This window comes from Musca domestica, unplaced genomic scaffold (assembly GCF_030504385.1).
Source record: "Musca domestica strain aabys unplaced genomic scaffold, Musca_domestica.polishedcontigs.V.1.1 25, whole genome shotgun sequence".
Classification (NCBI taxonomy): Eukaryota; Metazoa; Arthropoda; class Insecta; order Diptera; family Muscidae; genus Musca; species Musca domestica.
In genome coordinates this window covers 2,143,389-2,167,899 of record NW_026712277.1, presented here as the reverse complement: position 1 = coordinate 2,167,899, position 24,511 = coordinate 2,143,389, and the positions used below count along the sequence as shown (strand labels likewise).

Sequence of the window (24,511 nt, the reverse complement as noted above, 5' to 3'; positions counted from 1 at the left end):
TATTTTTTTAGAATACAATGGATATATTAAAAAAAAAAAAAAATAAAATTCAAAAAAATATAATATTAGAATCAAAAAATTAATTTAAAAATGTTTTATCTTTCGAAACAAAAAATTCTAGATGTTCAAAAAAAAAATAATAATAATTATTCTATTTTGTAACATATTCAATATCTACTACCCAGAAATTTAATTTTTATTTTTTATACTCAAGCAAATAAATAAGTAATAAACATATTACATTGCCATAATAATTTCACACACACACATCCTCACCCACACGGAAATGACACACACATACCATTAATGCATTTTATTACTGCTCTCCTCCATAATGTACCATATCTCGGCGTAGCACATAAATATTAAAATATACCAAATAAACAATATGAAAGCTTTTAAATAATTAATATGCCATGATAACATATAATAAAATAAGTTCATACAGGGTGCTTTTGTTGTCGGTACAATAAATTTGGAAAAAAAAAAAACACACACATATGAACAATTTAATGTTGTGACATAAAAAAATGGAAAATATTTGCCTCAAAATCTCGAGAGAGAATTTAAAATCAAAGGGAAGAGGGGGAGGAGGGGGGAGTCATTTCTCATTGGCAGTTGATTTCATATAACTTTTTAATGATGTTTTATTTTTTTTTATAATATTTATGAATCTTGTCATAACTAGGCGGATTTTTGGTGGGGGGTGTTGCGAATGTCTCATGGTTGCCTAGAACTGAATTTAAGGGAAACCAAACCATATGAAAAATATTTTTTCGAGTAATAATAATAATCTTCCAAATCTGAATTTTTATTGCTGTCGTCTTCACTCTATTGTTCGAAATCTCTGCGTATGAGCGATATGAAATTTCTGGCATCACTCATACGTTGAGAAACTGGTGTACCAAACTATGAACTCTAGTTGGAGGCACTATAAGCTTGTTTAAGCCAAAAAGTTTGTATCACCTCAATGGTATATCGGGGGACTACATGCTATATATGTTCCTATTTCGCCGGGCTGGGTTAATGTAGCCATGTGTGTCCATCCGTCTGACCATATTAATTTGTAATCACGCAACTGGACGCAATTATGACCCGATTCTCACAAAATTTCGCATGAAGTTAGGGTTTGGGTCGGAATAATAGCGTATTGATATGGTGGTTGATCGCAAAATATTTAGGGTTTAAAGTGGACCAAAAACAGAGGGCTTTGCTCACAATTATAGACCAATCAACATAAAATGTTGCATAGGGCAAGAGCATAGGACAGGGCAGAAGCTTGTCAATTTAAAGGGTCAAAGCATAATATTTTGCGGATAGAGGGCAAATGTGAAATAAAAACTTTTATAAAGGAAAGAAATGTCAAATGAAAAATTTTATAAAGATCTTCGTATAGCCCCCATATACGTGGCTTAATTTGATAGGTATTTTCTACTGTTTTTTTTTTTTTTTTTTGAAAATTTTCAAATGTCTTCAAAATGGCGGAGGCTATGAAAAGTTCGGCCCGGCCGAACTTAGCTAATTTTTTACTCGTTTTAAGAATATATTCTATACACTCAGCCATATGGCTACGGAGGGTATATACCATTTGATAGGGACAAAACTTACCTTATCGAAATAATAGTTTTAGACCCTAGGTCTCTTTGAACCAAAACCGTTTCTGGACATTTAAAGTCGATCTGGAGATATCCGTCCATCAGTCTGGCTGACTAGTGTGCTGACTAGTAAAGGGTTAAAATTATGAATAACCAAAACGCTCATATATTGCGAAGTAAGTATCCGTTTCTCTTTAGATTTCACACATCCCAATATTTCTATCAAAACAAGATCTGCGCTGAATATGAAATATATCAGACCACTCCTTCTGGTATCTCACCTCCACAAAGGGGTCAACAATTTGAAAAATCATGAAGTTCATAAAACACGAAATGAACATCCGATTCCTTTCAGATTCGGAAGAGCCCAATATTTCTATCAACACAAAATCTGCTATGAAGAGGGAATAGAGACAAAACTTTGAATAATTATAACTCTCATAAATTGGGAAATAAGGCTCGGATTCTCTTAAAAATTTCTACTAACACAAGATCTGCTATGAAGATGGAATATATCGGACTATTACCTCTGGTACCTCCCTACAAAGGGACCCAAATTTTGAATTATTATGGCTCTCATAAAATGAGAAATAAGCTACGGATTCTCTTTGAATTTCTCACATTCCAATGTTTCTACTAACGTAAAATCTAGTGCGAAAATGGGATATTTTAGGCCAACCCTTCTGGTACCTTACCCACAAAGTGTTGCATTATTCAATATTTATATCTCTCATAACTTGCGAACCAAGTCAGCGTTAATTTTCAAATTTGGTATATAAAAACATTTCTCCCAACCGGAGATCTGAAAATCGAATATATCCTACACCATAGTGCGGAGGGTATATTAAATTTGTCATTCCGTTTGTAACACCTCAAAATATATATTTTAGACCCGTCCGTCTGTGGAAATCATAAAAATGATAAAATTTTACTCAAATGTGTATTATGTCTCCAGGACTTTTGGTATTGAAAATGGGCCATGTAGGCCCACGTTTTGTGTATAGCCCCTATACCTCCCGATATTCGGTATTTTGTTGATTTTGGCGACATTATTCACCGGAATTGTTTAAAATTTGGTACTTGAAGTTCAAAATAGATACCACAGCCTATGGCAGAAAAGTGTCAGTGCAGGTTCACGTCTTCGTATAGCCCCCATATAACAGTACCTACCGATATTCGGTATTTTGTTGATTTTAGAGACATTATTCAGCGGAATTTTTTCTAATTTGGTATTTGAAGTTCGTAAAGGATTTTACAGACTCTGACAGAAAATTGTCTGTGTAGGTCCACGTCTTCGTATAGCCTCCATATATCGGTACCTCCCTATATTCGGTACTTTGTTGATTTTATCGACATTAATTTCAATACATTTCAATTTGTAATGGTTACTACAGCCTAAGAGAGAAAATTGTTCGTATAGCCCCCATATAACGGTACCTCCCGATATTCGATATTTTGTCGATTTAATCGACATTGTTCACTGGAATTGTTTAAAATTTGATATAAGAAGTTCATAGTGGATACTACAGCCTCAGGCAGAAACTTGTCTGTGCAGGTCCACATTTTGGTATAACCCTCATATAACAATACCTCCCAATATTGATGATTTTAGCCACATTATTCACCGATTTTTTTTTCTTTCAAGTTTCGCATTTGTCTTATGACAAGACTTGCCTATGCAGGCCCACGTCGTCGTTTAATATACGGCTAGATTCTGTATTTTTAAGATTTTAACAGAATTTTTTCCAGATTTTATTTTTTTGAAAATTGCCAAAATTTGTACTAAATGGTGGAGGGTATTCAAAGTTCGACCCTGTCGAACTTATAGCTTTTTTATTTATTTATTTTTTTTTTTTTTTGTGAGAGATAGAGAGAGAGGTGTATTTTTAAGATTTCAACAGAATTTTAAGCGGATTTTATTATTATTATTATTTTTTTTTTTTGAAAATTGCCAAAATTTGTACCAAATGGTGGAGGTTATTCAAAGTTCGGCCCAACCGAACTTACGGCTTTTTTACTTGTTTTTAATTTAATTTATTTTATTTTATTTTTTTTTTTTTTGAGAGATAGAGAGAGAAGCGTAATGTATGAAATTCCTAAAAAATGATTTTTTAACGAGTTGTATGAATGGTTTTTTATTTTTTATTAATTAATTTATTTTCTGTTTTTGTATTTTTTTATTTTTATTTTATTTTATTTTTTTTTTATTTTTATTTATTTATTTATATATTTATTTTTTTTTTTTTTGAAAAAAGAATATTGTTGTTATGTTATTTTTTATTTTTATTACTTTTTATTTATTAATTATTTTCCGTTTTTGTATTTTTTATTTAATTTTTTTTTGTTTGAAAAAAAGAATATTATAGTTATGTTATTTTTTATTTTTATTACTTTTTATTAATTAATTATTTTCTGTGTTTGTATTTATTTTATTTTATTTATTATTATTATTATTTTTTTTTTTTTTTGAAAACAGAATATTATTGTTATGTTATTTTTTATTTTTATTACTCTTATTAATTAATTATTTTCTGTTTTTGTTTATTGTTTGTTTATTTTTTTTTTCTTTTTTCGTTGTTTTTTTTTTTTTTTTTTTTTTTTTTTTGAAAAAAGAATATTATTGTTATGTTATTTTTTATTTTTATTACTTTTTATTAATTAATTATTTTCTGTTTTTGTATTTTTTTTATTTTATTTTATTTATTTATTTATTTTTTTTTTTTGGAAAAAGAATATTATTATGTTATTTTTATTTTTATTACTTTTTATTAATTAATTATTTTCTGTTTCTGTATTTTTTTTATTTTATTTTTTTTGTTTCTTATTTATTATTTATTTTTTTTATTTTTTATTTGTTTTTTTTTTTGAAAAAAAAAAAATATTATTGTTATGTTATTTTTTATTTTTATTACTTTTTATTAATTAATTGTTTTCTGTTTTTGTATTTTTTTATTTTATTTTATTTATTTATTTATTTATTTATTTTTTTTTTTTTTGAAAATTGCCAAATTTGTACCAATTGATGGAGGGTATTCAAAGTTCTTTTTTTTCTTTTTTTTTTGGATAGGGAAAGAGAGAGAGGTGGAATGTATGAAATTCCTAAAAAAGTATTTTTAACGAGTTGTAGGACTGTTATTTTTTTATTACTTTTTATTAATTATTTTATTTTCTGTTTTTGTATTTGTATTTTTTTTATTTTTTATTTTTGTTTTTTTTTTTTTTTTTTTTTTTGAAACAAGAATACTATTGTTATGTTATTTTTATTTTTATTACTTTTAATTATTTAATTATTTTCTGTTTTTGTATTTTTATTTTATTTTTTTACTTGTTTTATTTTTTATTTATTTTTAATTTTTTTTGTGAAAAAAGAATATTATTGTTATGTTATTTTTTATTTCTATTACTTTTTATTAATTAATTATTTTGTGTTTTTTGTATTTTTTTTTTATTTAAATTGTTTTATTTTTTTTATTTATTTATTTATTTATTTTTTTTTTTTTGAAAAAAGAATATTATTGTTATGTTATTTTTTGTTTATATTACTTTTTATTAATTAATTATTTTCTGTTTTTGTATTTTTTTATTTAATTTTTTTTATGTTTTTTTTATTTTTTTTTATTTTTTATTTGTTTTTTTTTGTGAAAAAAGAATATTATTGTTATGTTATTTTTATTTTTATTACTTTTTATTAATTAATTATTTTCTGTTTCTGTATTTATTTTATTTTTTATTTATTTCTTATTTGTTTTTTTTTTTTTTTTTTTTTTTTTGAAAAAAAAAAATATTATTGTTATGTTATTTTTTATTTTTATTACTTTTTATTAATTAATTTTTTTCTGTTTTTGTATTTTATTTATTTATTTTTTTTTGAAAATTTTTTTAGATAGAGATAGAGAGAGAGGTGGAATGTTCGAAATTCCTAAAAAAAATTTTTAACGAGTTGTAGGACTGTTATTTTTTTATTACTTTTTATTAATTATTTTATTTTCTGTTTTTGTATTTGTATTATTTTTATATATTTATTTTTATTTTTTTTTTGTGAAAAAAGTACATTGTTGTTATGTTATTTTTTATTTTATTACTTTTTATTAATTAATTTATTTTATGTTTTTGTATTTTTTTATTTATTTATGTTTTTTTATTTTTTATTTGTTTTTTGTTTTTTTTTTTTTTTGGAAAAAAAGAATATTATTGTTATGTTATTTTTTGTTTATATTACTTTTTTTAATTATTAATTATTTTCTGTTTTTCTATTTTTTTTTATTTAATTTTTTTATGTTTTTTTTTTAATTTTTTTATTTGTTTTTTTTTTTTTTGTGGAGAAAGAATATTATTGTTATGTTATTTTTTATTTTTATTACTTTTTATTAATTAATAATTTTCTGTTTTTGTATTTTTTATTATTTAATTTTTTTATTTTTTATTTATTTTTTTTAACTTGTTTTAACTTTTAATTAATTATTTTCTGATTATGTATTTTTTTATTTTATTTTCTTGTTATTTTTTTTATTTATTTTTTTATTTTATTTTATTTTAATTTTTTTTTTTTTTTTTTTTTTTTTTTTTTGAAAAAGGAATATTATTTTCACATATCTCTTTTCTTTTTCTCCTTTCAGCAAAACACTCCTCGTCCAAAATCCAAGAGAGAAATCCGCGATGTCATAAATTCCATACTTAAGTTCCCCTTTTTTAAAATGTCATGGAGGAGGATATAAAATTATGCTGACATTTAAATAGACAAACGAAAATTAGAAAAATTCCGCCATCAATTTTGTACTTCGTCCAAAAATAACTAAAACTAAATAAGTTGGCCACAAAACCACCAGGTAACCCCTGTGGAGGAATTAATATGAAACACAAACACAAAACGAGAAAACCTTGTAAACTGCTAAGGCAGTTGGGTTGCTCCAGCCAGGGGCAACAACAACGACAAAGACGACAGCAGCTACAACAATTAAGTTTACAAATTATTCTATTAATATGGTTAACACCATATATTTGGTCAACGGGTGTGGCAGGACAAGCAACAGCAACGAATTTACAAGCCAACAATAGCTCTGGCAATTCTACTCTCCCTTATGCGAGAGAGTCATCTCCTCCACATCAGCATCATGGAGCAAATGTAAATGTAATAAAAGAGAATTTACGTTTACAATTACAAGAAACAACAAATCAAGCTGACAACAACAGCAGTAGCAGCAAAAACAATGGTACTGGGAGTAAAACTGCAGACATGGGTAGGGGTGAGGTAACTGGTGTTCTGACCACCACCAGCATCAGCAGCAGTGGTGGTGTTAGTGGCATCAGTCATGGCTGGTTTAACTCAAGTACCAGCCGGGCGGATAAAAACATTGTTAAGGACATGGCTGGCAAAACTTATGTCAACAAGCATCCCCTCTACCCGCCTAGCTCTCTTCGAGGACTCTCCTTGAGTGGCGAACAAAATGAGAGTGCAATGTCAGCAACAGCATTCCAAGCCAACCGGCCAACAATTACAAATGTTGCCAAAGAAAATGCATCAAAGCAAGGCCACAAAGGCGCTGGCATTCCGGGGCACTTACCTGCAGCAGCAGCAGTCATGGCGGAAGAGAATCAAGACAATTTATCCAAGGAAATCCTAGTGGAAAATCAACAAAACAGTGACAATAGTCAACAATGGATGACAATGCGGGCGATTTCTTCTGTGGCAGGTCTGGGGTTGGATGTCTCAAAGCAAATGCGGAAAAAATTTGCTGATGCTCAGAAGAAGGGGGAGGGGAGTAAGGATGCAAAAAATATCTCCCCGATGAGGGGTTATAATTTAATGGCATCCCCAACGAAGACATTGGGAAATTTGGGTAATTCCATGGAAAATTTGGAAAATTTTACGAAGGACATGAACAAAATTCCGCAAGCAGGAGACAGGGCCAGGAGAGCACAACAAGTTTTATTATCCTTGGAGGAAGTAATACCTGAAAATCATCCGAAAATAAATGAGGAGGTCCACAGCAAGAAAAATCCCTTTCAGGAGCAAAAAGCAAAAACTGAGAACAACAGTTTTCCCCTGGGCACCTCCGGAAAAAATCCACCAAGTAACATCCTGGCCTCCCCTCTCATGGAGGCGGGAAATTCGTCTCAGAATACCATCGACTTGCAAAATGTTCAACAAGGCCACCCGGCCAAAGTTTTTAACAAACCAGACGAGACAAAAGTTACTTTTAATCCTTTAGAGAAGACAACAACATTGCAATTAAATCCTTTAAAGGATAATTTAATTAATAATGGAGAAGCTGTAAAAAATACGGCAACACCATGGGGAGGGCAGTCAACAAATAAAGGATTAGTTAATAAAAATAGCAAGGATATGCGGGACAAGGAAAATGGAAAATTATTTTTCAAAGAAAGTGAGGAAGAAAAGGATAATTTCTCAACTGGAATTAGAGAGGAAAAAATGTCGCCAGAGGAGCAAAAATTTAGGGGCAAGGAGGCGGAATTTAAATCCTTAAAAAATTGGAAAAATTACCCGGATGCAGTTAAGCAAAAATCTGAAGGGAGTCAGGGAAAGGAGACGGAAAAAATGTTGCAACAGGAGGAAAAAATCGGGAGCAAGGAGGTGGAATTAAAATCCTTGAAAAATTCGAAAAATCACCCGGATGCAGTGAAGCAAAAATCTGAAGAGAGTCAGGGAAAGGAGGCGGAATTTAAATCCTTAAAAAATTGGAAAAATCACCTGGATGTAGTTAATCAAGAATCTGAAGAAAGTCACAGCAAATGTCAGCCTAATGGAGAGGGATGTGGGAGTTCAAGTGAGGGGGACACTGGAGAGGAAAGGAAATCCGAAAATCAAGCCATTTTTGGGGTCAATGGGAAGCAGAGTCGTCTCACACTCTCAGGGGAGAGTAAGGACTCCCTAGACAATGAAGAACTCAGTCAAAACTCTCTCGTCGGGGGCAAGGAGGCGGAATTTGAATCCCTAAAAAATTGGAAAAATCACCCGGATGCAGTTAAACAAAAATCTGAAGAGAATCAGAGCAAATGTCAGCCTAATGGGGAAGGATGTGGAAATTTTAGTTCAGAGGACGAAGGAGAGGAAAGAAAATCTGAAAATCAGGCCAATTTTGGGGTCAATAGGAAGCAGCGTCATCTCTCAATATCGGGGGAGAGTAGGGACTCCAAAACCAATGGAGAACTCAGTCAAAACTCTCCCGATCCCAAAATTCCCAAAACGGAAAACGAAAATGCATTTCGCGAAGCCAAGAGAGAAAGAGAGCAACAAACATTCCAACTTTCGTCTTTAAATCTCAACAGAGGAAAGGAAAATAATCCGCAGCAAATGCCTGTGAATATCACTAGGAACCCGCCCAAATTTGGAGAGTCGGAAAGGTTGAAATTAAATCGCCATACAGATCTGGAGTCTCAGAGAGGACAAAAAACAATGTTTTTGGGCAATGAAAGGAAACACCCAGACTCACATGAAGCAGACACAAATTCCCCTCAAATTTTAAAAAGAGAGGGAGAGAGAAAGTCTCCTAAAAGTTCATCTATGGATCTCAATAAAATGAGAGCAACTAATGGAGAACAAATGCCAGAGAGAACCATGGAAAATTCTCTCAAAGTTGAAGTAACGAATTCGAAGGCTGAGAGAGCAGAAGATTCCAAAGTTTTGGTCGATGGGGAGGAGAGACCAACCACAATATTAGAAGAGAGTAGGAGGTCCCCGAGAAACAAAGACCCCAGCCAGGACTCAGGAGAGCAAGAGAAACAGAAACCTTTAGACACCGATATAGCAAAAGTTGATGCATTTAGAGATCAGAGTTTCAAGGAAGACCATCAACCTCGAATAGTGGACGATGTGGACATGAAGGACATTCAAAATGCCGGTGTAGGGCTCGATGTTCCCAAGAAATTTTCGCAAGAAGAAAAAATTAAACTTACCTCTGATGCAGGAGACATTTCTGCAGTGGAGAGTAAAGGGTCAAATGGCAACAGTGAAGAGAGTAAAGCTAATATTCTCACCGGAGAAGTTGAGCGAAAATATCCTATGAATACCCAGCTGATTATGGCGATTTCCAGAGAGAAAAAGGGACAGAGAACAGAAGATGCTGAGGCAACAAATCAAGAAATAATTGAAGATGAGATCCTAAAGGAAGACCAGAAAAAAGTCACTCGACCTCGAATGGCTCACCATATGGCCTTGAAGAGAATTCAAACAGGCGGATCTGGGCGAAAGGTTCCCGAGAGCATTTTTCAAGAAAAGGAAGAGGCTATAAATTCTGATATTGAAGAATTTTCTACAGAGAAGACGAAAGAGATCAGTGAGAGCAAAAGAGAGAATAGTAAAGAGAAAGGGGAGAACGTTATTAATAAGGTGGAGAGAGAACGTCTTGGAAATGCCGAGATAGTAAAGAGAGCTAATAGAGAATCCAGCAGAGAAAATGGTAACACTCATAAGGGAAATGAAGAAAAATCGATTATAGAGAGTACCGTAGGGAGAAACGAGATTAAGAGCAGAGTTCACCATGAAAAGGCAGAAAATTGTTCTGAGAGAAGTGAAGAGAGTTCTAAACTCAAAAGTGATCGTTTGAATATTCCACAGCAAAATGAATTCCCAGCAACGAGAGACGTCGATCAGAGCAATGAAGAGGCTGTGAGTACAGCGATGAGAGAAGAGAACCCAGAATTCAAACCGGAAAAAATAAGGAACAAAAATAATGTGAAGCTCTCTTCAAAGACTGAGAGAACTGAGAAAAGTGGACAGGGTGCGATTTTAAAAGAAAATGACCCTAAAAATAATCTTTTCAGGAGAGATGAAACTGAGAAAATTCTCAATTTACCAAAAATTATTGAAGAGAGTCCACAGAAATTTGTTACGAAAGAGGAGACGGAAAATATTGACACAAAAAATTCAAACAATCCAAAGGAAATTTCAAAAAGAAATTTTAATTTGCAAATAATTCAAGATTTCAAAACTAAGGGCAAAAGGAAGACATTGCCTGAGGAAATTTTATCGGCAGAAAATCGGAGGCTCTCAAATGGATATGAAGACCCCAGCTCATTGGCTGCACAGGAATTCGAAAGTCTCCTCAAGGATTTGGACATTTTGAAGACCCAAGAAAATCAAATGGAAAAAGAGTTGGAAAATTTTCAATCAAAAGAAAAACAAATGGAAAATCGAATGAAGGTTTTTCAAAATTTTACAGAATTTCCAAAGGATGCTGAGGAGGAAAATTTGGAGCGGAATTTTAGAGGAAATCTACATAGTTCAGGTAATAAAATTCTCGGCGATAATATTGACGCCAAGAAAAATTTAAAGAAAAATGAAATTGAAATCAAAAAATTTGTGGAAATTGCAGATGGCCACAAGGATACGCCTAAAGATTCCAGAAGTGATGCTCAGAATTTAATGGAAATTTCAAATGAATTTGAAGGCAATCAAGGAACCCTAAGACGGGACGGCAATTTGATCACAAATTCTATTGCTCCAGCCTCTGGATATCTTAGGAGCAAAATTAGGCAACAGGATATTAGCAAGGATAATGAAAGTATATCCCTGAATGTCCCAGAAATTTCTAGTGACTTTGAAGGATATCAAAAGAGGAAGAATCTGGAGGAAAATTCCAATAAAAACCGAATATTAAAGACTTCAACCTCCGAACATCCAAGTAGCAAAACTATGCACCAGGATATTAGAAAGGATAATGAAAGCCTTATATCCTTGAATTCAACAGAAATTCCCAACGGCTTTGAGAGATTTGAAAATAATAAAAACTTTGAAGGCGATGCGATTAAAAAATCAATTTCTTCCCTCCACAAAAATCCCAAGGATTCCCACAAGGACACCGTTAAGGATAATGAAAATATGTCCCTGAATTCCCCAGAAATTTCCAAAGACTTTGAGAGATCGCAAAATAACAAGGATTTGAAGGAAGATGCGATTAAAAAATCAATATCTCACCTCCACAAAAATCCCAGGGATTCCCACAAGGACACCGCTAAGGATAATGAAAAGCTTATATCCTTGGATTCTGCAGACATTTCTAATGGCTTTCAGAGATTTCAAAACAACATGGATTTGAAAGGCGATGCGAATAAAAAATCAATACCTCACCTCCACAAAAATCCCAGGGACTCCCACAAGGACACCGTTAAGGATAATGAAAAGCTTGTACCCTTTAATCTTAAAGAAGTGCCTGATGACTTTGAGATATTTCAAAATAACAAGGATTCGAATAAAAACACAAAATCTTCCCTTCCCAAAAATCCCAGGGACTCCCACAAGGACACAGTTAAGGATAATGAAAAGCTTATATCCTTGAATTTTACAAAAAATTCTAATGGCTTTCACAGATTTCAAAATAACAAGAATTTGGAAGGCAATCCGAATAAAAAATCAATATCTTCCTTCCACAAAAATCCCAGGGATTCACACAAGGACACCGTTAAGGATAATGAAAAGCTTATGTCCTTGAATTTTACAGAAATTTCCAATGAATTTGAGAGATTTGAAAATAACAATGATTCGAATAAAAAATCAATATCTTTCCTCCACAACAATTTCAAGGATTCCCACAAGGACACCGTTAAGGATAATGAAAATTTATCCTTGAATTCTGCAGAAAATTCTAATGGCTTTCAGAGATTTCAAAACAACATGTATTTGAAAGGCGATGCGATTAAAAAATCAATATCTCACCTCCACAAAAATCCCAGGGATTCACACAAGGACACAGTTAAGGATAATGAAAATATGTCCCTGAATTCCACAGAAATTTCTAAAGACTTTGAGAGATCACAAAATAGCAAGGATTTGAAGGAAGATGCGAATAAAAAATCAATATCTCACCTCCACAAAAATCCCAGGGACTCCCACAAGGACACCGCTAAGGATAATGAAAAGCCTATATCCTTGAATTTTTCAGAGATTTCCAATGAATTTGAGATATTTCAAAATAACAATGATTCGAATAAAAAATCAGTATCTGCCCTCCACAAAAATCCCAAGAATTCCCACCAGGACACCGTTAAGGATAATGAAAATATATCCTCGATTTCTACAGAGATTTCCAATGGCTTTGAGAGATTTCCAAATAGCAAGAATTTGGAAGGCAAATCGAATAAAAAATCAGTATCTGCCCTCCACAAAAATCCCAAGGATTCCCACCAGGACACCGTTAAGGATAATGAAAATATATCCTTGATTTCTACAGAGATTTCCAAAGACTTGGAAATATTTCAAAATAACAAGGATTTGGAAGGTGATTCGAATAAAAAATCAATAGATTCCCTCCGCAAAAATCCCAAGGATTATCACAAGGATAATAAAAAGGATAAGGATAATGAAAACCGGAATCCAAATTTCGAGGAAAATCCAAATAAATTTGAATTTTTTCAACGAAACAAACGTTTGGAGAATAAATCCAGCAAAAAAATGGCTTCCCCTCCAACCACAAATTTGGGTGACCAAATCAGTCCTCAGGACCCTTCTCGAAGTGAAAAAAATTCCACCACTGCCGATGAAAATAATTTGACCAAATTTTTCAATTCCTTGGAAAATTCGAATGCCGGAAAATTTCCTCTGAAAAATGCCAAAGAAATCCAATTGCCCTTGGAAAATTCCAGTGAAATAAAATTGGTCTCGGGAAATTCGTCAGAAATAAAATCTGACGGCAATAAAAATAATTTTTCCGAATTTTCCAATTTCCTGAAAAATTCCAAATCGGAAAAATCGAATCTTAGACGTCCCAGTGAAGTTCAAATGCCTTTGGAAAATTCCAGTAAAATAAAGTTTCCCTTGGAAAATTCCACTGAAACAAAATCTACCACCGAAAAAATGCTCCCCGAATTGCATTTCCCAGTGAATTTTCCTCAAGCCAATGAAAATTCCCTACGCAATCAGATAACTTCTTCTGCCACCATTATCGACAATTCCACATGGCTGGCTACGAATTTTCCAAATCAAATTGAAAATGAAAATAATTTTTTAAACAATGGCCTTCGCATTAATAACTCGGAGAATTTTGCCAACTCATCAGTGGCAGCAGCAGTAGCAGCAACAAAAACAACAATGGACACATTAAAATTTAACTCTTCATTAATCAGGAAAAACATGGAAAACAGTAAAAATCTTCGCCCCACCCTGGCCACAATGGATATTTTCAAGGATACCCGAAAAAAATTTGCCAATGAAAAGCATGGGGAAAAACTATTAACTTTTCCAACAAATTCAAGTGGAAAAATCAACACTTCAACAATTTCCTCACCCTCTCCTGCTGCTCCTTTAGTTGCTGACAAAAACAGCACCATGGCTCCTCCTTTAGTTGCTGGCAAAAACAGCTCCATGGCACCACCCCCTCCGCTTCCCACTTCTGGGCCAATAGTGGTCAACAAATTACCGCTAATAAGTAATAAAACAAAATTTATTGAAAATACAACAACAATTCCGAATTCTCCAACAATAACCCATAATCTGGCCGGGGAAGAAAACGAAGAGGCAACAACATTTTCGGATAATTTATCTACTATGAAATTAAGCATCGATGATTCCTTCATTACCCCACCTCCCGGTAACCTAACAATGCAGGATATTACATCCTGGCTGCTATCGACAATAACCCCCACCCTAATGCCCATGTTCTCCACCACGACATATCCAAGGATACTCAATGCATTTTCCAATACCCCCTCTCTCTCCGGCTCCATTTCTCTCTCCGGTGGCATTTCTACAATGCCAAGCCACACAGGCTCCATGACAACCACCATGTTACCCACCACCACCCCCGCCTCGACCTGGCCCGTCAAACATGCCTCGGTCATGGAGGGCGATGTAATACTGGGCGGTCTAATGATGGTCCACTCACGCGAGGATAGCATTACCTGTGGTCCCATTATGCCCCAGGGTGGCATACAGGCCCTGGAAGCCATGCTCTATACACTGGATCGTGTTAACCAACAACAATTGCTGCCGAACATCACGTTGGGCGCCCACATTTTGGATGATTGCGATAAGGATACTTATGGGCTGGAAATGGCTGTTGATTTTATCAAAGGTGAGTCTATTTATTACCAATAATCTAATGGTCACACATGGATATGCACACACACATACACACACACACATTTATATTTCTTGGCCACGCAAGGCCATATGGCTGCTAATATTTATGTAGTGCCATTAAATCCGTTTGTTTGTAGTTTGAAAACCTATTTTTTCCTCCGTCATCGTTATTTAAGATAGTCAGGATTAAAGGCGGCCACTGTTGCCATGGCAGGAAAAACGAACAGCTAGCCACCATAAGGCCTGTGGTGGTGGTGTCGCTCATAGCCGGATGCTTTGTTGAACTTGTTTTTTTTTTTTTTTTTTTTTTTTTTGAGAGTGAAAATAGCTGCAGCAAACTTTCCAGTTTTTTAACAGATCAACATGGCGCTTGTTCGCTTAACGCTTTTGGTCATTACTAAGCGGATAAATGTATGGGTAGGTGTATATGTGTGTGCGAGAGAGAGGAGAGAAAAAAAGCTTAAAATAAAACCATCAAAATGTTAAGGGCTTAGAAGGAAAGTTGTGCAACTTAAACAAAAAGTAACTAAGGCAAATTTTCTGGATGTGAAAAAGGAAAATTAATGGAAAATGGAAATAATTGGGGAAAACAATATTTTTTTATAACCCACAAACACTATAGGTTTGATTGGGCCAAAAAGGTTGTAAGACCCCGAAAAAGTGGTTTTAGACCCATAGTCTATGTCTAAATATTTACCTGACTGATTGAGTGACTTACGCCCTGACTTGAAATTTTTGGATAGAATCATGAAATTTTTGGCTGAGGGTCACTTTTGGTCCGAAGGTGTCAGATAAGTCTTGGGATTTTTATACCCTCATCCATATGGCTACAGAGGGTATACATCATTTGAAACGTCCAAAATGTGCCTCAGCGAAATAACGGGGTTTTCGGTCTCTTTGGAGTCTGGAGTAAATCTGTCTGGCTGGCTGTCTAGCACGATATTTCTCGAAGGGAGAATCCGATTTGCTCCAAACTTTATACATCTTAATATTATTATCAAACCTAGATCGAAAATATATTTTACAAAATCCGTTAAAAACATTTTTTAAAAAATCCACGTCTGTTGTTGCCTCGATAAAAAATATTTTTAAAAAAATCCACGTTTGATGATACTTGGAAAAAATATTTTTTTTTATAAAATCCACGTTTGTTGATATTTAAAAAAAATCTGTTTTAAATACTCCAAGTTTGTTGATATTTCGAAAAAATATTTTTTAAATAGTCCACGGTTCTTGATATTTCGAAAAAATATATTTTTAAAAAATCCACGTTTGTTGAGATTTGGAAAAAATATTTTTTAAAAAGAATCCACGTTTGTTGGGGTTTCGAAAAAATATTTTTTTTTTGATAAGAATCCACGTTTGCTGGGGTTTCAAAAAAATATTTTTTTAAAAAATCCACGTCTGTTGATGCATCAAAAAAATATTTTTTAAAATAATCCAAGTTTGTTGATAATTCGAAAAAATATGTTTTGAATAATCCTTGATTGTTTGTTCTTTGAAAAAATATTTTTAAAAAAAATCCACGTTTGGTGATATTTCGAAAAAATATTTTTTAAAAAATCCACGTTTGGTGATATTTCGAAAAAATATTCTTTAAAAAATCCACGTTTGGTGATATTTCGAAAAAAATATTTTTTAAAAAATCCACGTTTGGTGATATTTCGAAAAAAATATTTTTTAAAAAATCCATGTTTGGTGATATTCTTATAAAAAATATTTTTTCGAAGTATTTAGGAGAAGCTTTAGGATTTTTTTCAAAATATTTTTTGAAAGTACAAACAAACAAGGATTTTTCGAAAAATATTTTTTTAATGTCTCAACAAACGTAGAATTTTTTTAAAACATTATTTTGAAATATCAACAAATGTGGATTTTTTAAAAAATATGTTTTCATAAAATCAACAAACGTGGATATTTAAAAAAATGTTTTTCATAAAACCAACAAACGTGGATTTTTAAAAAAAATATTTTTTCATAAAAAAAATTCAAGCTTGGTGATACTTTGAATTTTTTTAAAAAAATCCACGTTCGGTGATATTTCGAAAAAAATATTTTTTAAAAAATCCGCGTTTGGTGATATTTCGAAAAATTATTTTTTAAAAAATCCACGTTTGGTGCTTTGAAAAAAAATATTTCTTAAAAATCCACGTTTAATGATGCTTTGAAAAAATATTTTTTTAAAAAATCCAGGTTTGGTGATAGTTCAAAAAAAAATTTTTTTTTTAATTAATACACGTTAGTTGATACTTCGAACTTATATTCTTAAAAATTCATACCTGTTGAAACTTCGAAAAAAAATATTTTATAAAAAGTCCACGGTTGTTGAAATTTTGAAAAAATATTTTTTAAAAAGTCCATGTTTGAGAAGATATTTTTTAAAAAGTCCACGTTTGTTGATGTTTTGAAAAAATATTTTTTAAGAAGTCCACGTTTATTGATATTTTGAAAAAATATTTTTCGAAAAATCCTTGATTGTTGATATTTTGAAAAAATATCTTTCAAAAAGTCCACTTTTATTGATATTTTGAAAAAATATTTTTAAAAATCCTTGATTGTTGATATTTTGAAAAAATATTTTTAAAAATCCTTGATTGTTGATATTTTAGAAAAATATTTTTTTTATTTTTTTTTATTTTTAAATCCACGTTTGGTGATGCTTTAAAAAAATATTTTTTTTAAATCCACGTTTGGTGATGCTTTGAAAAAATATTTTTTAAAAAATCCACGTTTGGTGATATTTCGAAAAAATAATTTTTAAAAAATCCACGTTTGGTGATATTTTGAAAAAATATTTTTTAAAAAATCCACGTTTGGTGATATTTTGAAAAAATATTTCTTAAAAAATCCACGTTTGGTGATATTTCGAAAAAATATTTTTTTAAAAAATCCACGTTTGGAGATATTTCGAAAAAATATTTTTTAAAAATCTATGTTTGGTGATGCTTTGAAAAAAATATTTTTTAAAAAGTCCTTCAAAAAAAATTTTTTTTAAATAATCCACGTTAGTTGATACTTCGAACTTATATTTTTTAAAAATTCATACCTGTTGAAACTTCGAAAAAAAATATTTTATAAAAAGTCCACGGTTGTTGATATTTTGAAAAAATATTTTTTAAAAAGTACACGTTTGTTGAAATTTGGAAAAAATATTTTCTAAAAAATCCACGTTTGGAGATATTTGGAAAAAATATTTTTTAAAAATCCACGTTTGGTGATATTTCGAAAAAAATATTTTTTAAAAAGTCCACTTTATTGATATTTTGAAAACATATTTTTCGAAACATCCTTGATTGATGATATTTTGAAAAAATATTTTTAAAAATCCTTGATTGTTGATATTTTAAAAAAATATTTTTTTATTTTTTTTTTTTTTTATTTTTAAATCCACGTTTGATGATACTTTGAAAAAATATTTTTAAAAATCCTTGATTGTTGATATTTTAAAAAAATATTTTTAAAAGTCCTTGATTGTTGATATTTTAAAAATATATTTTTAAAAATCCTTGATTGTTGATAATTTAAAAATATATTTATTTTATTTTTTTTTTAAATCCACGTTTGGTGATACTTTGAAAAAAATATTTTTTAAAAAATCCAAGTTTGTTGAGACTTCGAAAAAATATTTTTTTTAAAAAAATCCACGTTTGGTGATACTTTGAAAAAATATTTTTCAAAAAATCCACGTTTGGTGATACTTTGAAAAAATATTTTTTTAAAAATCCACATTTGGTGATACTTTGAAAAAATATTTTTTTAAAAAATTCACGTTTGGTGATACTTTGAAAAAATATTCTTTAAAAAATGCACGTTTTGTGATGCTTTGCAAAAATATTCTTTAAAAAATCCACGTTTGTTGATATTTTCCAAAAATATTTTTCTTTTTAAAACCCACGTTTGTTAATATTTTGCAAATACAGGGTTGCCCATATTCGACGGACCCATCTGGCAACGCCATAACTTTTGACAGAGATGTCACATCGTTTAATGACATACAGCGTTTGAAGCGTCAGTCCAAGCAGATTTTTAGTATGAACCAATACACGCCACGCTAGCGCTCTGAAATAGTTGAAATTTACATTCAACAGAAGAAGCCAATTGTGAAAACTCAACGTGCTTTTAAAACATTAAAAAATGTGAGAAGTGCGCCATCTAAGAACGCCATTAAGTGTTTATACGAAAAATATGTTATTAAGAATACTGATGGTAGCTGTCTCAGAAGTTTTGCGGCGGTTTAAAAATGCGTCCTATATTTGTACGAACAGTACTAAATTGCATATTTGATGGCGGGAATCCTTAAGGTTGATATTGAGGTCTAGGTTGGTATCTGAAATTGAAATATGGAGATTGTTTTTGAAATGTGGACTATATTTATTTTTAGTAAATAGCACCACTACTTTTTGGTATTAGGTGAAAGAATAGAACTGAAATCCTGGGCTTTACATATGGAGACGTTGAAATAGTTTTGTTCGGAAAAATTTGATGTGGGTTCGTTTTGTAAAGGCTTAACTAAAATCCTCCTCCTCCTTAAACTTTACGCACCATAGTATATTTCTAACTACTCTGGCATTTTATCTGCACTAGTCTGCAAAAAAAAATTCTCAAATTAAATTGTTATTTTTGAAGAAAAAATTAATTTGTCAGTTTCGATAAGTTTTGAATATATGTCTGGTCTTCCTTGCAAATAAGCATAGATGGGTGCAAAATATTCCATAAATGAACCATAGTCTTTTTTAACAACTCATACGCCCAAATTGAGCGCCTCTTCAAAATATTCTGGAAAAAAATTCTTATTTTGTTTATATATGCCAGAAAAATGTAATAATTTTTGATATATTTTGAATTTGATAAAATGCGGTTTATGCTACAACGATTTAATGGTTCTCCCCTGCGTATGATTAATAATGATGGCAATATATTCCTCATACGCACCGTAGACCACTTTAAGCACTCAAATGACCCACTTTCACTCTTTTGCCTGAAATTCCCAAATAAAATTCTTTTTTTTTTGTTTTGTCTTTCTTTCTTGTTGTTATTTCTTTGTCTCGATTTTCCATTTTCCCTTTGATGCTCTTATAAATAATTACTTGCTTATGAAAAATACTACTTACATATCTCTTCACTGCAATAATTACAATGCTTGTCATGGCGTACAAATACAACAATATCAGCAGCAGTAACCAATCCCACGGCAGCGGGTTCTACGATACCGGATTGACCCGAAACAACAAGTTTCCTGTTTCGGCCAGCGGCTGCCAACCCAGTATGTACATGTTTGTGTTTGTTTATTTTTCTGCATTGGGAGCAGCATATCCCGGAATGCTTGCTCCGGATTTTATTGGTCCGTGCCGGGATTGAGGAAAACCCCGGACCTTGGTTCTGCTCGGTTTGTCAGAACGTCATCCACCACAGATCTGTCTCGGTGCGATGTAATGGATGCAGAGAGTGGGTGCACTTCAAGAACTGTTCCGGATTAAGGCGTTTGCGAGACTACAGCGAAAGGGATTATGTTGCGACTTGCTGCAGTAACGTAGTCCCCAGCGAGTCCTCTTCTTCGTCGTCCTCGTCAGAGACGTCGTCGGAGTATGGCACTCCACCGCAGTCTCCAGAACAGCAACCAACACCGCAGCACCTAACGCCACATGTTGCTGTTCCAACTCCGGATTGTGCATCATTCTTGCAATTCAATTGCAACGGACTTCGAGGCAAAATAGATGAGATAGTGGAATTTATGAGTCGGAGGAATATTAAGATCGCAGCGGTGCAGGAAACCAAGCTGAATGAAAATTGCAGCCTACAACGTTGTTATGGTTACAACGTACTAAGGAAGGATCGCACCAGAAGTGGAGGTGGGGGATTAGCGTTCCTGTTACACCATTCTGTTCAGTACAGACCTATCTCGCTTGAGCTAGTCTCTAGTGACCCATACATGGAATGTATGGGGGTAGCAGTCAAGTGTGGAACTGCCGAGGTAGAGGTGCTTAATGTGTATATCCCGCCGATTAATAGCTGTGAACCACGTTATTTGCCTGATATTAGCCCATTATTGGTAGGCAATAACCGCCTGGTACTAGGGGATTTTAATGCCCACCATGAGTTGTGGCATTCCGTCCTAGGTAATGACCAGAGGGGATCAGCGCTGGCAGAGCAGATTGACTGCTCCACATTCTGCACGGTTAACGAGGATGCCCCCACCCGAATAAGAGGAGAGTGTCACAGTTCGCCAGATTTAACCATAGTGTCACCCGGTCTGATAAATGACGTGACTTGGCAACCCGTCATTTCTCTTGGCTCAGACCATCTCCCGATAATCGTCTCCATAAGCAGGTCGCCCGATTTCATAACCTCTGAACGCCGCACTTTCCTTAACCATGGGAAAGCTCACTGGCCAGAGTTCAGAGAATTCACCAACCGCCGCTTCAGAGAACTGCCCAACCCTTCTGATGTTCGGGTAGCAGAAAGGATTTTCCGAAACATCATCAGAGCTGCAGCCGCTCGCTATATACCTGCTGGTCGAATACCCGAGATAAGACCAAACTTCCCAGCAGAGGCAGCGGGATTAGCAAACGAGCGTGATGATCTCCGTCGTACCAACCCTACTGATCCTAGAATCAGTGATTTGACAGTGGAAGTCAACCGGTTGGTGCAGGAGCATAAGAGGAAAAAGTGGCTAGACCATCTGAAGTGCTGCAACATTGGAACCGATATGAGTAAGCTGTGGGTAACGGTTAAGTCGCTCTCGAACCCTGGAAAAAAGGATGATAGGACCTCAGTCACTTTTAACGACGTAACGGTGACTGATCCGAAGAGGTGCGCGGAATATTTTAACCGACAATTTGTCGAGCACCCCGAGAGTGATAGGGCGAAGCGAAGAGTACTACGTCGTATCAGATCTCTTCCCGCCGAGGAGGAACCACCACAGTTTACGATGGGTGATGTTGCAAATGTCATCCGTAACGCTAAGTCATCCAAAGCGTTGGGCCCGGACGGAATCTCAATGGTAATGTTGAAGCAGCTGGATACGCCGGGAGTCGAGTACTTAACAAAAGTTCTCAATTTGTCGCTAGCCACCTACATAGTGCCCGAAACCTGGAAAATGGGCCGGGTGGTCCCGCTACTGAAGCCAGGCAAGGATGCCAGTAAAGGCGAATCGTACAGGCCGATTTCGCTTTTGTCGCCAGTAGCAAAGACTCTTGAGGCTTTACTCCTCCCCAGCATTAGAGGAAGCTATGCAGTTGCCAACCACCAGCATGGATTCCGTCCACAACATAGTACCACAACAGCATTACACGCCATTTCCACACATATTAGTAGAGGACTAAACCAGAACAGGCCGTGTGACAGAACAGTGTTGGTAGCCCTTGACCTATCAAAGGCATTTGATACGGTCAATCATGCCACACTGTTTGAGGACGTACAGAGAACTACCCTCCGGCCAAGTTTGAAACGTTGGATAATCAACTATATGTGTGGACGCCAGTCGTACGTGGAATTCCGGAACAAGAAGTCCAAAGCCCGTAGAGTGAAACAGGGAGTTCCCCAAGGTGGGGTGATATCTCCGGAACTGTTTAACCTCTACCTTTCCGGAATTCCTCGCCCTCCAGACGGCATTGAGATCGTAACGTATGCGGATGATTGTACGATCATGGCGTCGGGTCCAGTGGTCGATGACATATGCGAAAGGTTGAACCCCTATCTCGCGGAGCTTGCCGCATACTTCCACGCGAGGAATATGAAAATATCCGCCACGAAATCAACGGCCACACTCTTTACCACATGGTCTGCGGAGATGAGAACACAGCTGAATGTTCAGGTCGAGGGGAATTTAATACCGACCACGAACTACCCCAAGATTCTTGGGGTAACGTTCGACAGCATGTTCAAGTCGTCCGCGCAAGCCACAGCTATCTGCGACAAGATGAAAAGTAGGAACAAGGTCCTCAAGGCGCTAGCCGGCAGCTCTTGGGGTGCGGACAAAGAAACCTTGTTGACCTCTTATAACGCGATAGGTCGGTCTGTGGTCAACTATGCGGCTCCAGTGTGGTCTGCGAATACTAGTGCTACGCAGTGGAAGAATATCCAGACCTGCCAGAACGCTGCCCTGAGAACTGCGACAGGGTGCCTCCTCATGACACCAGTGGACCATCTACATGAGGAGGCGAAAGTCCTTCCCTTACGTCAGCATAATCATATGCTTTCGTTGCAGTACCTGCTTGGGTGTTACCGTGAGAGCCATCCCAACCATCACATGGTGGATAACTCTCCCCCACCCAGGCGTGTCAGGAAGGACATACATGATCTAGAGAGGGAGGTCCAGCGCTACAAGAGAGAGCCTCTAGATCAAGAAGCCTATCAGGCAGGTCTGAGTGGCATTCACACCGATGCAGTCGCGGATGCTATTAGCAGTTACAAAGTGAATGCCGTCCTCGGAGTCCACCCCCCATCCATTGCAGCCGAAGAACGTCAGCTGCCTAGACAAACCAGGGTAGTTTTGGCGCAATTACGTTCAGGATGGTGTAGTCGCCTCAATTCGTATTGGGCACGAATTGATGAAGATGTGCGTGACGCCTGCCCGGCGTGTGATACAGGCCCGCACAATACGCTACACCTTTTTAATTGCTCAGCCAAACCTACCCAACTCACTCCAGAGGATCTCTGGCTACAGCCCGTTAAAGTAGCCGAATTTCTAAACCTGGAGCTGGAACCAGATTAGCAGAACACAAACACACACATGTACTACTGCTACAACAACAACAACAACAACAGTAACATCAACATTTGAGCGTAAATTATATTGTTCAACAAATTATATTCACTTGAATTGTAACTCTAATGAACAATATAACTTAACATAAATAGCAATCATTCTAAGGAGATTAGACACTTCATTGATTGTAAGACGCTTGGCACATTTACTCCTTGCTGATGGGTGAGAGAGAGGTAGAGATAAGGAGGGGGAAGAGAGGGGAGAAAAATGTAAAACAAATGTTGGGAAATTTTTCAGTTCATTCCAAAGAGAAAGTCAATTGACGAAGAAATGGAAAATCCATGTGGGAAAATTGGTTTCAAAATTCAAGCAGTTGCCAGAAAGAGGATATTTTCTGAGAGGAAATAAGAACAGGGGGAGATGATAGATTTTTAAAATTATTTTGATTTTTTTTTTTCAATTACTTAAATATTTTTTTGAAAGTTTCCATAAATTGTATTAAATTCTGTTATTTCTACTTTTCACACACATTGCAGCCATGTGTGGCTGTGTGTGACAATCCCACTATCCATCTTCATGCCATGGCACAATTCTGCTCTTCCATTTGCCAATTATCGTTTGCATTGTAATCCATCATTATGTCTGTCGTCTCGTATGAATATTGTTTTGTCTGCCATTGTTTTGTTGGCCAACAACTGCAATGAGGGTTGTTTATGGCTGTCAATAACATTTATGTAAATACACATTGCCATGAAATGTGATAAAACTAAACATGGTGGCCACATGGAAAACAGTGGGGAAAGGGGGCGATTTTGTGAGGGAATTTTTTTTAAAATATAAAATAAAATAATTTGCAGTAAATAAAAAACGGGGATTTTTTAAAAAATATTTTTTTCACAAAATCAACAAACGTTGATTTTTTAAAAATTATTTTTCCATCAAAATAACCTGGGTTTTTACAAAAAAATATTTTTTTTCGTAATAAAAACTAACGTAGATTTTTTAAAAAATATTTCTTTTTTATCATTGCAACAAATGTGGATTTAAAAAAAAATATTTTTTCATAAAACCAAAAAACGTTGATTTTTTAAAAAACAATTTTTAATTAAATCGACTAATATGGATTTTTTAAAAGATAGTTTCTTTGGATTTTTTAAAATAATATTTTTTTCAACT

General features: G+C 34.0%; 1 protein-coding gene across 1 annotated transcript in view; it reads left to right on the top strand.

The window, feature by feature from the left end:
* Positions 1 to 6,444: 6,444 nt before the first annotated feature.
* Positions 6,445 to 24,511, top strand: part of LOC131802824 (myb-like protein U) — a 33,713-nt gene continuing 15,646 nt past the window's right edge. Inside the window, exons 1-4 of the mRNA XM_059123489.1 lie at positions 6,445 to 10,225; positions 10,535 to 12,012; positions 12,136 to 13,220; positions 13,311 to 14,620. Of these exons, the coding sequence (XP_058979472.1) occupies positions 6,445 to 10,225; positions 10,535 to 12,012; positions 12,136 to 13,220; positions 13,311 to 14,620 (7,654 nt within the window). The remainder of the gene's footprint in view (positions 10,226 to 10,534; positions 12,013 to 12,135; positions 13,221 to 13,310; positions 14,621 to 24,511) is intronic.